This window comes from Drosophila ficusphila, unplaced genomic scaffold, assembly GCF_018152265.1.
Source record: "Drosophila ficusphila isolate 14025-0441.05 unplaced genomic scaffold, ASM1815226v1 contig_791, whole genome shotgun sequence".
In the NCBI taxonomy this organism is placed as follows: Eukaryota; Metazoa; Arthropoda; class Insecta; order Diptera; family Drosophilidae; genus Drosophila; species Drosophila ficusphila.
Window position 1 is genome coordinate 6,779,381 of NW_025064737.1, and position 16,518 is coordinate 6,795,898.

Sequence of the window (16,518 nt, forward strand, 5' to 3'; positions counted from 1 at the left end):
GAAAATACAACATTAATGGGAGTAAACATGCAATAAATAAATAAACCAACATCAAGTTCCTCCATGATCTCCTCGGCGTCTGCCGCATTCTCTGGCGTGTTGCGTATCTTGTTCTCCAACTTGTCGAGGTAACCCGTCTCGCTAACCATGAACTTCTTGAACTCCCCCAGCTGCGTTGATATGTGCTCGAGTAGCGCTGTCTTCGCATAAACCAGCTCGGTGACCTCTGTCCATCTGGCATTGATGCGTGTGAACTGCTTGGCCAGTGATCCATACTGGGATTCCCTGTCCTTGTCCTGCAGCTCATCCATTTGGAGGAGCAACTCCCCGCCCAGCTCGTTGAGTTCCCTGAACTGTGTGGTTTCCCTTTCGCAGGTTTCCTTGAGAGTTTGGAAGCGACATTTGCTCTGGAATAACTCATTTGAGTTGCCAATATCACTGATCCCCGACTTGGGTGTATTGCTCTCCAAATCGGTGAGCCATTGATCGGTTTTCTTGAGTCTCTGCTGGATGAGATCAATTTGGCTTTGGATCGCCGTCTGCTGAAGCTTCTTCTCCCGATGAACCTGTTCCACTTGATCGTACAAAGTATTCAGGGCTCTAATCTGCGCTTGTAGGGATTCCTTTTGAGCTGGTTCCGCCTCCTTGATAAGGATCTCGCTGAAATTCCGAGCACTTATCACATCGATCTCCAGTTTCCGCAGATCTTGACTGCTGCCACTTTCACTTCCATTCAACTTGCTGTCTGCTGCACTTCGCAAAACGGCTATAATTGAGTTGTATTCAGCGGCAAAGTGGTTTAGATTTTCTATTGCTGTGGTTTGCTTAATCACACGCTCGTTTAGCTGCTCAGGCAATCTGTTCCAAGTGGTTTGCAGCTCCTCGCCAATCAGGTGCTTTGGCAAATTATCATAAGTTGGTCGAAGGGTCTCCAGTTCGTCTAGCAATTGGTTAAGCAAATACTGCTGCTTTTGCATGACCTCCAGATTGGAAACGCGTACCTTTTGATTGGACACTTTGGCCACAAAATCTTGGAGCTGTTTCAATTGCCTGGAAAGACTCTCGCCGCCTCTCTGTTGAATTAGCGCCTGAAGGGCCTGCTTCATGTCATGCCAACTGTCGTAAAATAAACCGAAATCCTGCTTCCATTCTATCAACTGATCATCCAGCTCTTCGGTGGCTAATTTGGCCTCAGCAATCTCAGAAGCCAGGGATTCCATGTGGCTTAAACGCTGTTCCAGTTCTTTGCCACTGGCAGAACCAGCGTGCTGTTTATACCAATCTCTAGAATCCGCCAGAACTAATTTAAATCCAGTCAGACTGTTGTAATACTTTTCCTTGGCCAACAGCGTGTTGCTTTCACTCTGTTGGCTTGTTAGTTTTTGAGCCAAAGTTGCATATCGTTGCTCCAATTGCTTGATGTGTGTTGCTTCCAGGAGAAGATTCCTCGAAGGATCCTCCAGCTCACAGACTTCGTAGAGTTTCTTCAGCTCGGGTAAAGTACCACTTTTTCGGTTATTTTCCACTTGAAGTTCCTTGAGTAATTCACACTGCTGTCGCAGACTTTGTCTCTGCAACTGCTGCAACTTTTGCTCAACTTCCTGAACATAACCAAAGTGCTCCATGATCTGATTTTCGAGGGAATAGAAGTTATCAGCATTCCTCAGCTTCCTCTTTTTGCTAGCCAAATCATGTTCCTCATCTTCTTCCTGAGAATCTTCTTCCCCAAAACGAATGATCATCTGGTAATCCACCCAACCTTCGGGTCGAACCACTCTACTATCATCGTAACTGGCACGATCTCTTCCAAAGTTAAAGCCCTTAGTTTCGATTCGAAGGGTTTGCACTTCAACTATCTGTTTCAGTGCATCCAAGCGATCTTCGTAGCTTTCCAATTGCATCAAAACTCTCTCTCCTTTATCATCACCGTCTTGTAGAGTGGCAGCCACCATTTGTCGCAAATCTATCAGATATCTCTGCAGCTCCAACAGATCCTTGGCACAGTAGTTCAACTCGTTAATACGCTGGGTAATTCCGCCGACATCCGTGACATCCCTGCTCTCCATCAACTTGAGATCCTGCTCGCGGGCATCCAACCATCTGGAGATACACTTATACTGCTGCAGTTTCTCGGTTCGCAGATCGCTCCACTTAACGACATGCGACCACCTCTCGCCCAAGGCACTCAATCGATCTTCCAGATCATTAAAATTGCCAGAGGTATCATTCACAATAACCACCATACTACTAAGGCTATCCACCAATTCCTGTTGCTCACTTAAGTCCGCTTTAAGTTTTCGAGCTTCGAGGAGTTGCTTTTCCGCTTCGCCGAGAGTTGGTCCTATATCACTCATGTGGGAGATACGATCCTCAACGCTGGTAAGAAACTGCCTAAGTTGTTCCAGTTTTTGCTTCTGAAACTCAGCCAATCGCATTAGGATCTTCGCTTGGACATCCAGAGCTCGAAGCCTTAAGGTTTCCCAACGTTCGTTCAGCAACACCATCTGTTGCCTCACTTCGTTTTGGTCCTCCTGACTCAAGCCAGCTCCCGCCTTCTGGGACTCGTTAATGAGGTTGCTTCCCTCCTCCAGAGCTTCTCCCACGTACTCCTGGTGTTCGGTAAGCTTCAGCATAAAGCTTTCGTTTTCGTGAAACTGCAGCTTGGCTGTTTGGAAATCCTGCGGATCGGGCACATCCTGCGAGAGCAGCTGTTCATCTTCCAGGAGGAGGGTGAGAACTGCCTCGAGAGCGGTTTGGTAGCCACTGATTTCCACGCTGGCATTGGTAGCTGTACTCAGGGGTCTCATGGAGTGGGTTTTTAGTTCCCCCGATGATCTCTGCTCCATGCTGCCAGCACTATCTGAAGTATAGAGTCCCAAACTGGCACGATCGTTGTCCAGTGGCACTTCATCCAAATCCGTGATGCTGGTGCAGGGTACCCTACTTGGATCCTGATCCTGTTCCTGCTCCTGATCCTGCTCCCTTGCCCTCATTGATTCCATGGCGTGATAAAGACACATCACATACATCTGAATGGACTTATTATCAGGCTTGTGGGTGTGCACATCCTCGGGATCCAGCAGCTTTTCGATTTTAAAATGTCTGTGTGCCAAATCAAAGGCCAAGTGAAGTCTCTGCAACGCATGTTGCTGCAAGGACACCTGCAGATTGAGCTCCTCAACATGGGCATCCAGGATCACAAGGAAAGCTCGACCATCGGACCACGAACTGGAGAAATCATTGAGCTGCAGGCCATGTGGTTCCGTGTACTGACGTGCCCAAGCCAGCAAGGACTTCTCCACTCCATTGCTCGAGTGACTCTTGACTAGATGCTGCCCGTTGAACTCTAGTGCTATCAGCCAGATGAGGCCCAGGGTCAGCTTGGCATTTCCACCCACTATGTCATCGCTGGAAATGTTCACCAGTTTGACGCCGTGCTGCTGGATCACGTTGATCACCTTGTTCAGGTTGTTGATGTGGTGCACTCGCATTCGACCCTTTTCGGGTTTCTAAAGGGATTAAAAAACAAGAAAGGAAGCTAGCTTCGGCAAGCCGAAGCTTATATACCCTTGCAGTCATCAAATATGGCGAAAAAAATACATAAACGCTAAACAACATCGAAGCTAAGACGATTTTTCTATTCATTTTTCATATTTTCGACTATAGATCATATGGGAGCTATATGATATAGTTGTCCGATTTTCATCAAATTTAATTCGTAATTGAAGAGTCGTTAGAAAACTTTAAATTTCAAAAATCATGCTTATCAAATAAAAACCAACGATGTTATAATTTTATTTCCGTTATTTCTATATAGATTTTTCGATCTTTCCTATGGCACCTATAAGATATAGTTGTCCGATTTTTATGAAACTTTTTTCTCAATATAAGGGTTGTTAAAAAACTTGATATTCAAAAAATCATGCTCGTGGGATAAAAAACAACGATGCTATCAATTTATTTCCATTAATTCTATATATATTTTTTGATCTGTCCTATGGCAGCTATATGATAGAGTTATCCGATTTTGTTCAAATTTAATCCGAAATTCAATAACAGTTAGAAAACGCCATCTTGAAGAATTCAAGTCGATCTGATCAAAAACAACAGAGTGAGAATTTTTAATTTCATTCTCTTGTATTGGAGCTATCCGATATAGTCGGCCGATCCGGCCCGTTCCGACTTATATACTGCGTGCAACAACTATACAACTTTTGGGAAAGTTTCAGCACGATAGCTTTAAAACTGAGAGACTAGTTTGCGCGGAAACGGACAGACGGACAGACGGACAGACGGACAGACGGACAGACGGACAGACGGACAGACGTACATACATATTTCGATTCAGATGGTGATGCTGATCAAGAATATATATACTTTATGGGGTCTGAGGTGTCTCCTTCACTGCGTTGCAAACTTCTGACTGAAATTATAATACCCTTTTGCTCTGCAAGGGTATAAATATAGTCAAATTATAAAAACTTAATTATTTCTAGAGGTCATAAAACAAAATATAAGAACATTACCAAGAGGTTTTGAATGTACTAAGTGTTATTTCAGTGTTATCACACAATATATATATATAACTCTGTATTAGCAAAAAAAAGCTTATTACTTTAAAGTATTATACTAAAAAGGGAAAAAATATATTTTGATTTCATAGGAGCATAGATAAAGGGGTTGCATTTTCACAACAATATCACAAAATTTCATATAAAACTTAAACTCATCTTAAATATTAACCATGAGTGATCTATACTAACCAGTTGCGTTTGTGTCAAGGTGCTCAGGAGGGCCAACAATCGATGTCCATCCCGGAGGTCCAAAAACAAATCCTTCACTGGCGTGCACTGGGTATCGATGAGATGTGAATTGATCCATTTCGTGAATGTTTTCTTCTGTATGTGCTGTCGCTCATCTAGGGCAAATAAAAAAGCAAGAGAAAAGGAAATGGTTAGATCCTTTAGTGCCAAAATAGTTGCCAACTTTCTTTAGTTAACCTCGCGCCAAGTCGGCTGACTTCAGTTGTAGATTGTAGGCCATAGCCAGACCCAACCCAAAAGAGTCTTTGGAACGCCAAGTCGGAATTCAGACCAAGTCTTGTCTATCGCAAGGGCCCAACCCAAAACGCAACTCAGCGCAGGCCGAGTTTGCTAATGAACTGCAACCAAACGTGCCAAATCACTCGCTCGAAATCAATTAGCAGAGACGTCGCTTGCAGTTTTCCGACTCGATCGTTGAGAGTGGAGAGACTTGAGCAAGAATTACACAGGGAAAAATATAAAGGCATTCTATATGCATTTTATCATTTTACACAAAATAAATTCAATCGAGAATCTGTAGCTTGACTTCATTAAAATAAAGTGTCTGCAATCAATTACCTTTAAAGTTTTCTAGCTACACATTTACCTTGACAGATAAATTCGTTAATGTTTAGCTTTACAAAGGTTCATTCACCTTTCTCGAGACATTTTAATAATATTCAATATTTGTTAAGTTACATTTTAAACCAAAAAGGACAAGAAATGCAGGTTAATAAATCTATTTATTTTATTAAATATTAAAAGAATTCAATTGGCTATTCTGGCATGTGTATATTTTTCTAGTGTACAGAGTTATTATATTCCACCTTCTTGTCTGCGTCATTTGTCAGTTTTGTGTGAAACCGCAGCTCACTCTGACCATAAGCAATTTGCATCGCTCCTTAGAAGAAGAATCTGAATGATGGCCGGCTCGGGCAGACAATTAAATGAATTGGCAGCGGCTTGCGTGTAATTACTGATCGATTTTTGTTCTTTTCGGCGTAAGTAATTACTGCAATATTGGACTTGATTTGACTTGGCCTTTTCCACGTTGTATGCAAATTGACAGGTGAACTGGGCTTTGGAAAACTTGACAACTCACGAAATGCACAAAAAAAACTCAACTGTGTCACGCTTTTCAACAACTTTCTGAGCCGATTACTGTAATTAACTTGTTCTAATCGGTTTTAGACGAGGTGATGAGGCAAACATCCAAAGTGTGTGCGATTTAAGCTTAACTCAACAACTTATGTAAGCGTTTGCCCCACGGACTTGAAATGCATTTAAATTGTAAGTATTTGCCTTAAGTGATATTAAAGTATTTGGTTTAATTTGATAGAATTTTCTCAATTAAAATATACTTATAAATTTGTAATATATAATGCCATTTTTATTAATGCAGTTAAAGAGTCACTTCAATTTTTTAACGTCTCAATAAAAACTGTTCTGATCCGAAATAAGTTAAAACTTGAATAAATCTTGTTTAATTATAGCTGCTATCCAGAAACGCTTTTATGAATTATATAGTTCATGAGATAACTCAGCCTTGTTTATATTCTCGTCCTAGAACTTGCAATTTTCCTACTGAAATATCTCATTACCAATTCAAAGAGAAACACATTCCATTTCGGAGGACATAACTCATCTCATTCTGTGTGGCAAGTAGGAATTGCTCGCCTCCGGCAAAGAGGCAAGGAGGCACTCAAGATATCGCCGCACCCGCTCTCAATGCGGAATTTAATTGCCATATAAATGAAGGACGACCAGTGCCTCCCCGAAGACTAATTGCCAAGCGGGTCTAACGCAGCACACAATATTGATCGATGTGGCAAGTCACGATGCTGCCGCTTGGCTACGAGTTACGAGTTACGGGTTACGACAAACTGTTGCATGTGACCCACAAATGAGCCCAACTGTAAAATGGGCGCCAAGGCAAAGGACCAGGCAAAATTGAGCCTAGTTCTAATGGGCCCTGACTATGCCACACGTACGATTGCCGCCAGCCATTCAACAGAGAAGGCAAATTCTGTGGGAATACTCGGCGGGGACCACTTGTCCCCTCCCAAGCCAATTTCGACTGCCTCCCGCTGATAATTAAATGAAATTTCATTAATTGAGCTTTAGACTCTTTGCATTCATTAACTACACACTTTCCCAAGTGTCGGAGCTGGGCAAAAGCAAATGGAAATGCCACAATTGAGAATGCCTATGATGGGATGACTGGAGCGTAGATTTAATGGGGTATTATAAGAAACTAAACAAATTAAATTCTAAAAACATTTAGTATTACAATTTTTAAATATATAGGTAACTCTTTAGATACCTTAGAAAACCACCTCTTAGTAAGTTTCTTATTATTTCATCACCTTAACTTCTTAATTGATTCAAATTCAAACTAATTGCTTCCAAAACAAACATTTTAAGAAACATTCACATATTTTTCATATTCCTTTTTGGGAAAATTTCTTAATTAAAACTGGAAAAATATTAAATTCTAAAACTATAAACTACAAAAATGATACTTTTGTTGCTAACCTTAGTGTATGAACCAAAATTAATCTTCTTCAGAGTCATTAATCATCTTTTTGGCTTAACCCCTTCCAACTAAGCCACTGGTCTTGTGCAATTAAATAATTTTTGCTATGCCTGAGACTGCAGCATCATCAGCTTTGAACAGCAGCATCATCGTAGCCGTCAACATTTTCCAACTCCGAGCGGCGGCCACATTTTCAGTGTCAATTACTGCAATTTCTTTGGAGTTCCCCCGCAAGGCCTCTCCAGATGCAATTGGAAGTGCAGTTTTAGCATTTCTTTTTGTTTACCGGGAAGTGTATTTCTGAATATTTGCTGATGACCATCCCCACTTTGCCATAATCACCCGAATAACAAGTGGCCCAATGCCTGCTATTAGGCAGCATCGTTTTGCGGTGTTTGTTTTGCCAAAGTTGTTTGCAAATTGTTTTCCCCGGAAAAATCTTTCATAGCTGGTCCACCTAAAGTTTTGTCTGCCGCTACCGTAGTTGAAGGTTGTTATTTTATCAACTGTTCCACTTGGCAATGGTAAACAAACATTTCAACCAAATTTAAGGCAGAACACAAGAACTTGCATCATATTTATTGCTTTTCTTTTGGCAAAGTTTTCAAAACTTTTTTTACAACATTACAGTAAATAAATATTTTGGCTTGTTATGTAAATCATTTGAACGATTCATCGAGTTAAGACTAAATTCGATTTCTGATTTCTTAAAAATAATTTTTTTAATTAATTGATAAACAAAAATATCTAGTAAAAACCAATTTCAAATCGATTACGTTATAAATTGGGCGTTATTGCTTAAAATATTACCAATTCATAAAATTTGTTATTATGCCCAACCATGCAAAATCAAATTATTTCAAATGTTTATGACAAAAGACTTTTAATAAATAACCTTGGAATACAATACAATAAAACAAAATTTGCAATCCCCTTTTTTTCCGTACGTTTGTATCTTTTGCTCTCTGCCGATTATTTCAATGTGGTTAAGTTTCGAGGCAAATTTATTGCAAATTGAAAAACCAAGCAAAACAGAAACATTGTGTGCTGACTCGAATTCAATTCAATGGAATTGCGTTCAATGGATCAACTGGCTGAATGACGTACTGATGTCATTACAGTTTGTCTTTCTCTGCTCGACTGATACCCCATTTGTCCCCACCTTTCGATTCACACCCGCAAACGCCATCAAAGTTGCTCGTCGTTGTTTTTACTTTTACAAACATTTATTGCCTTCAATTATAAAGCAATAAATTGATATTTTATAGCTTTTTGTTTGGGAGCCCGGCTCGATATGTAAATCAAGAGGAGGCGAGCACAAATTGTTTGATATGTAAGCCGTTAAGCGAAAAATATCGATTGCCATTCGTTTTGTCTGTTGAGAGATTATTTTTCCGATTTCTGTCATGATATAAAGTTAGATTATGGCATTATTCTTTTGGCAGCTCGATTGTGTGTTGAAATGTTTTAATGTTAGATGAAAGTTGCTCTATGGAGTGTGAAAAGTTTGTTGAACATGCCCGTTGATTTATTGACAGTCCGCTGAAAGCCGGTTATTGGACTTGAAGTATCAAATTAAGTTTGCAAATTGGTAGCGTTGCCTACGATAGACATTTCTATGAGAAATTTGTTCATTGTGTGGTATAAAGGAAATATACTCAATTGAAATAAATATATTTTATTGTTTTTTAACTTGTTTACGGACTGAACTTAAAAGTAATACATTTTTTAAGTCTATTAAGTTTAGTTTTAACACATACATAGAACTAATTCAATGCAATGTTACACTTGCTTTCGTTCAGTTTTTCTTAAGAAGTCGAATGATCGAATGTCATGCTTAAGTTTTAGTACGCAAAAAAAATAATTTGATATATGGGCTATTGCTTAGGAAAATTATAGTTTGACTTTTCAGCTAACAATATTTATGAGTTTAAGAGTCTATTTATAATAGGAAGTACTCACTTTTAGTTATATAATTATTAGTTATTAATCACAAGCCACGGGAAATTGGTACCCGATTTCGATTTATCTCATCGTTGCGTTTTCTGTTTATGGCTTTTTCGTATTATTGTACAAAAGCGTGACCCGCATCGAATGAAATGAAAACAAAAATTATATATGTAAACAAACCAAACTGAGGATAAGGGAGTGGGTCTGCCCTCAAGTTCTCCGTGTCTGTTTATTATTGGAAGCCCGTTTGGCTTGTGCCGGCGAATACCCGATCCCTCATTTATTGTGGGTCAACAGACAGCAATAACACGCACTGGAATACCACCAACTATAGCGCCATTGAGCAAATATTTATTTGTTTTCCTGCCATGTGTGTCAAGCAACATGGAAGAGGTGAAGGAACTCTCCTATACGACCACGAAATTGATAAGCTACGCAATAGTTCCACCTTATCAGACTCAAAACGAGAAGAACGCAGATAGGCAAACATTACGTGTTGGTCGGAATATTAATGGGGAAAGCGTTCCGTGCAACTGAAAACTTGAGATAGTATTTTAAAATGAAATAATTGAGTATTTTATACAAGGGATTTAAATTTAACTATGTAATAATAATAATATAACAGAACATTTATGAATTATTAACTATTTTAACACTTAAAACTGTTTTTTTTTTTTTTTTTTTGAAGGCAATAAAATAAAATAGGAAAATAACTTTTAAATATTAAAATGTACTTTTATGTCACCAAATGTATTTGATTTTAACTTTATATGTATATTGTATTTTTACTACATACAATACAACTAAAAAGCTGATAGCTTTTTTAAACTTTAATATAAGTAAGTAGCGGATTTAAAAAGAATTTTAATTTTCTTCTGGTTCAGTGCATTCTGTTTTATAGCCAAGCCCCGCGCTCATCGCATTTTTCCTGTAATCTCCCTATGGTTGGATGGGTTTCTGTTGTCATGACTTTATAATGGAAATTTCAGCTTTCTTTTTTGGTTGGAGGGTGGCCCAAATTTAATTGCTCGGTTTTACAGGCCATATGGGAAATTCAGACTTTGGCGACCGCTTTGCAACCGACGTTTCATCCGCACACCCGCAGCTACAATTTGTTTGTATCTCTATTATTGAGCTAAGTTCGATTACCGGCAACTTTTGTATGGCTTGGAACGTGACTTCTTACGACATTTTATTGCATGTGACATGCATTTCGATTCGAGGTTGAGCTTATGTACAATACACTTTAGAGCTTTTCCCTTAATTTTTGGATTGCTTTTTACTTTTCGTTTTGTTTGCAAAACATGTGTACATATTTTATTTTGAACACTTTTTTCTTTTTTTGTATGCGCAAATTGAGTTTTGCAGAAATTGAAGAGTAAATCAATTGAAATTTCAAGCACAATATGTTTTATTCAATCGTTTGATTGTGGATAGTGTAAACTTTTTTTTTACATAAATAATTCAACGAATTGGAATATCGAGAATGGTTATTTTATTCTATCTAAAAATAGACTCTAAATTATCAAATATTTCAGACTGTTCTGTTTAAAACTTTCAAATTAAATTTTAATTTTAGTTAAAAACCTAAATTGAATTTCCTTAGTTATGAAGCTAGCCAATCAAAAATCTTTCTCTGATAGCTCATATTAAGTAAAGAAAATAAATAAAGCACATCTTACCTATCACTACTCAATAACAAGTTCATAACATGGCGCTAATCTTTATATTTATTTATATACTTTACGCCTCGCCTACAACGTGTTTATGGGTTTTCCAAACAGTCTCTTCAAATTAAGACACAATTTAAGGCAAGAAACTCAAAATTAAATGCATCTCTCAGGCAAACATTTGAGCCACCTTTGAGCCCGCATAAATTAGAATAAACCAAAGTGCATTTTCAATGGCCCAAAAAGTCTACGTATATATATACGTATAAGTGGTAGAGAGGAATGTCTGGGGCAGGGGGAAAAGCCTGGGAAAACCTGTTCCCAACAAGAAAATGCCGCAAGCAGACACCAGCATGTCCGACACTTTAAGAGTGAGTTTTTTTTCCAAAGGCTTTATCAATGTGGGAGACCCAACAACAGAAAAATAACAAAACCTGGTCATGTCTACGATACCCTCAGCTTCACCTCCTCCAAAACATCCATTCGCAGTGTCCGCCCCCTCAACTTTGTTGCGGTATTTGTAGATACTGAACTGCAAGCGGAAGTTTTAATTCATTTTTGTTGTTCATATTTTTTTTCTGTGTTCGATGTTGTTGTTTTGCTGCGGTTTGGTCAACACTTTTATTTCTGACACTTCCGTCGGTTATAGCCGGATGGCCAAAATGTTTACGGGTGTTAATTATGCGGAGTTTGAAAAATTTAAATGATTAATTTGCTGGCTACAATGGTGTCAGGGTGCATTTTAATGGAAGCTATCAAGGCAGATGTTTTAAGTAGGTTTATCTAGCACTTTAATTACACTACACTATATTCAGTATTTTTCTTGAATTTTTTCCTTGTGAAAAGAATATTCCCTACTACCCAAAATTTTTTAACCCACTTACACAACTTCTTAAGCGCTGGTCGTCACTTATCTATAAATATTTATTAAATTATTTAGCCATATCTTAGCCGAACGGCCCACACTAAAAACGCTGAACGCCTTGTTCAGTTTTTTCGGCGTCTTTTGGCTTTCTCACTTGCTGACTGCCCACTTTTCCGATTGACTGTCTGACGGTGCTCGAAAATTGATTACAAAATCACTTAGCCGCCACCGGTTTGGCTGCCGTTCGCTGCTTAAATTTTACGCATTCATTAATGTTACGGATAATTGAATTTACTTATCGCGAAATTCATTCATTCATACATTAATTGCAAGTCAAGCTGAAACGACAAGCTTGCATCGTCATTATCATCATCACTGTGGTTGACAAATTCTCAATTCCCCGAGGTGATTATTGTTTTGAGCTTAAACTGGTTCTTAACTTGGTCTCAAGTGCTTTAACAATATTTACTCGGGGATGACAGAAACGTTTTCTTGGCGGGCTTAAAACAGCTTTAAAGATGTACAGATGTATAGCAAAATTGAATGAATGAATAATTAATTGTAGTTTTAGTTTTGGTTGTTCGTTTGCTTTTAAGATTTGTTACTTAAATTCATAATTTCATTTGCTATCCCATAAATTTTGTTAGCCAAGTCAGTAAGGCATTTGCTGACAAGCTTGATTAAATATGTGACTACTTTTCAGAGTAAGCTGCCAAAGTCTCAACAATTCATTACCAAAGTTATCTAGCTATACCTTAAAAAAAAACATATTTTTGTTTTATGAGAACAACTAAAAGTTATTTCAACCGGCTATGTTTTTGTTATAAACTAAAATTTCATTTAATATGCCTCTAAACCTAAAGTTTACTTAGTATTCAAAATGGTTGTTGTTTTTTCGTTTCAAGGTCGGGTTGTTTTCAATTTCTAGTTTCTTAAAACGAATTAAAGTCTTGTGAGCATATCGTTTAAACAGGAATCGTCCGCCTAAGGGAGCTTTTACTGTAATTTTAAATTGCTGTCTGTACTTGCTTGCCATTCACTTTACCTTGCGGCTCATTTCTCCCAGGACTTATTAAAGCGCGCTTAACTTGAATGCTGCATCAATTGCTCGGAGCACTTGATCCTGGCTCGTGTTTTTGTTCCAGCTCCTGCCGTTTTCGCTACTTCAAAACGGCTTCCTTGTTATTTTTATGAGCGTTATGTGAGTGAGCAAGCCCTCGGCCCTTGGATCCACCATAATTGATAGGGGTTTAAGTATGTGTATATATCCTCCGCCCCAAAAAGCGTGAGAATTGGCAGCTTTCCAGTCATGTGTTATTCATTTATATGTTACGATTCGCTAGTGGAAATTATTGGACAAATAACGACCGGACGAAGACACACTCTCGTGTGGAAAATACATGTGTGCATCTTATAGTTTGTATTTGCCGTTTGCTTCATTTAATTCCTGTCAATTAAGGCACGTCTATTTGTTGTTCTTATTCCTGGAGGCTTTTTAATTGAATTCGCTGCCTGACGGACCACGACAGGCACTCCGTTAAATGTTTGTTTATCAGTTATGAGCTTCAAGATTTATTTATTTACTGTTAGACCCACAAATCTCGCATTCCACAATATCATTTAAAGATAATTTAACTGCGCGATGACTTATTATAAAAGACCGAAAATTTAAACACATTATTTATTGTCGATTTGATCATATTCCAATATATTTTTTTATGAAAAGGTAATTTAAATATGTTGAAATTATTTTATATCTTCATATCTCATAATTCAATGTTATACTTCTTTATATAATAGCTAAACAGAAAAACACAGAAAAATCTAATCTATTTGGATATCTGACGCAGTGCGTCCAGTAAGCTTGCCAATATAAATTTATTGATTAAATTATTCAAGTGACCCTACTCTTTATCAAACATGACATTCTTTCAAAGTGAATTCAATTAATCGACCAGCTGTCATTTCCATTAGGAACTTTACGAACCCAATGACAACTTATTCGATATTCATAATCTTTAGACTCCCTGACTCACTGACAAAAAGTTGCGAAACGCAGTGTCTACTCAGGTGCACTCGAGGTTGGCTGTTAAACACTAGACAAGCACCTGGAAAACGACAAGTCGTCGCTGTAGTCAAACAATGTAGGTAACTAAAAATAAACATGGCACAAACTGTCAACCGGCTTTAATCAATATTTTGCCATTGCTCACCCTCGCTGGCATTAACAATAACAAGTTCAGGTGAGCACGATAACTAATTAGAAAGTTTTTTCCATCCAATAAGGTAAAAATCGAAAAGCCGAACATTGCAGAAACAAAAACAGGCAAAGATTGTTGAGTGAAATGTTGGCCAACTCACTTGACCATAAGGTGGGTATCTCTTTCCCTGTCCTTTCTCCATCTATCCCCATCTTTCTTACACCCGGCTTAAACCCATTGAGGCGTTACAAATCATCAACTGCAACTGATCGTTTACCATTTTGACATATCGATGCATGCACACGCGTACTTTTTACATATATCCCCATATGCAATAACAAACCGAACAAACCTCTTTTGCAGTTTGTAACTTGGCGCCCTTTCTCTTTTCGTAAGATATATACTGCGATCATATGTATGTATGTATGTACAACAATGATTGTTCCCCTTGATTCTTCACTGGCACGCAACATCGATCAATGATAAGACAGTTTGAGTTATGAATTGAATTTATTATTCGGTTTTCAGCGGGTGGGCAGACTCCAAAGATCGCAGAGAGGCGGGGCTGCTATTTTGTGGGGCGTATAGATTGATTGCCTAAATAATAATTGAATGAGAAATTATTGGCAGTCTTTCGGCAGAGAGAACAGCGAGATCCATTTCAGATAGGCCCTCTTTATCTGTATACTACATATGTACAATTTCAATTATTTAAGTGGAGTCTTTATATTTTTTATTTCTTTTTGAAAGACGAATAATACTGTTTCATCAATTAATTTTATAGTGCCGCGGTCTACAGATGTTATTTGGCAAATCAGCTTTGGAATTTTTTTGGATCCTAGAGAATCTTTTATTTCTTAAAAATGTTTAGATATGTATTTTTTACTTTGAGTAAACAATTATTACTTGCAGGAAAATTTCTGTCATTTTAAATAAACATTCTAAATTCAAGCCAAACAAAAAGTTTTCGTTAGATTTATTTTAAAGTGTTGTATCCTGTAAATAATCCAAAACTTTTTATAAAACAATCAAGCCCTTGAAAATTTAAAACACCCACAAAGTTTTCACCGAGCACACACACCATCATTTCTCTTTTCTCCACAATTTGGCTACAAAATCCAATCAAGCAATAAACAAATGGAAACCCATTAACCAAAAAAAGAGCAAATAGCAAGAATAACAAATTGCAAGCTGTAGTTGGAGTAATTTTTTATGGGCGTGCGCATTTTTTCACTCCTTCGTGTGTGTGGCTCGGTATGACTTGCATTTGTATTTATAGTGTGGAAGTGTGCGCGCTCTAGATCCAAGTCAGCGATTCCGAGCCACAACAAAAAAATACCAAAAATCAAATAAAGACCGACACATGTGGCCAAATGCAAATGCGCATTTTGTGGCATTCCAAGCTCAGCTGGTCGAGTTGATCCGAACTGGTGGCTTTGCGGGTTTTCAACCCCAGACAAACAAGAGACATGCATGGAAATGCCTAATGCCGTCCAAATTCCGAAAGCAACCAAAGCCTTTACCAATTATTTTATTCAATATAATATCAACAAAAATCTTGGCATTGCAAAAAGCTGGAAGTGTACATTTTCATTATATTATGATTCTAATAAACTTTTACATTTATATAAAATTTAACATATCAGAAAACCAAATTACTACAAAAATTCTGGTTTTTATGATTAAAAATTTATTTTAATAAAAAGTCTTGAGATGAGACGTTTTTAGAATCAAGTTAAGATCGATCATTTATAAGCCAGCATTGTCCACAAGTTCAAAATACAATATACCCCTACATTTTCCACTGTTACCGATTAAACAAAAACCCACACACATTAGACTCCTCGCACAAATTGGTGCGGTACGTATCTAAATCGAGTCTCAATTACACACGGCCAACAGCCCCCTTTTGCCGCCTATTTTCTACCCCCTTCCCCGGCGGTTGGTTTCTCATTAGCTGAGCGCGGGTTACGCAGCGCATTCGGCAGTGGAGCGTTGGCAACCGCCGTCTATACACTCAACCACACCCTCCCCGGTCCCCACTCTCCCCAACGGCTTTTTCACTAGCCCCCCCTCAGAACTGAACCGACTTTGCATTCGCCTGATCATTTAATGCTTAACCAAATGAGTTAAAGAGATATATATGTGGTTCCGAATGGGGTGTGCCATCACTTTGTATTTGCTCTGCACTTGGGGAAAATGTGATGGAAATTCTTTTGGGCTTTGGTTTATAGAGAATCGATTTGGAAAACATGTAACTTAAAGTTAAAGTCCAAAAGTCCCAGTAAGATCTTGAAACTTTTTTCATCTTTTCGATATTCAATCAATAATTTCTAATCATTTCCAAGCTTGGGTGAAATTTGTAAAGATTTCGTTTTGTTATAAACTTTAGATAACAGAAAGCGAATGTAGTTTAATAAAGAAGTGACAAACTTTAAACTGTACAACAACACCAGCATTAAAATGTTTAATTTCTTGTTATAATCCTAAATTT

General features: G+C 38.1%; 1 protein-coding gene across 14 annotated transcripts in view; it reads right to left on the reverse strand.

Annotated features, from left to right (window-relative positions):
• LOC108101043 (dystrophin) overlaps positions 1-16,518 on the reverse strand; it is a 145,651-nt gene that overhangs the window by 124,937 nt on the left and 4,196 nt on the right. For all 14 annotated transcript variants that reach the window (XR_001772030.2, XR_001772032.2, XR_001772031.2 and 11 more), the window contains 2 exons: positions 4,764-4,918; positions 51-3,509 (listed from right to left, as the gene is read on the reverse strand). Coding sequence is in view for 7 of the 14 variants with exons in the window: in XM_017205222.2 (XP_017060711.1) it covers positions 51-3,509; positions 4,764-4,918 (3,614 nt within the window). In the remaining 7 variants the exon portion in view is untranslated. The remainder of the gene's footprint in view (positions 1-50; positions 3,510-4,763; positions 4,919-16,518) is intronic.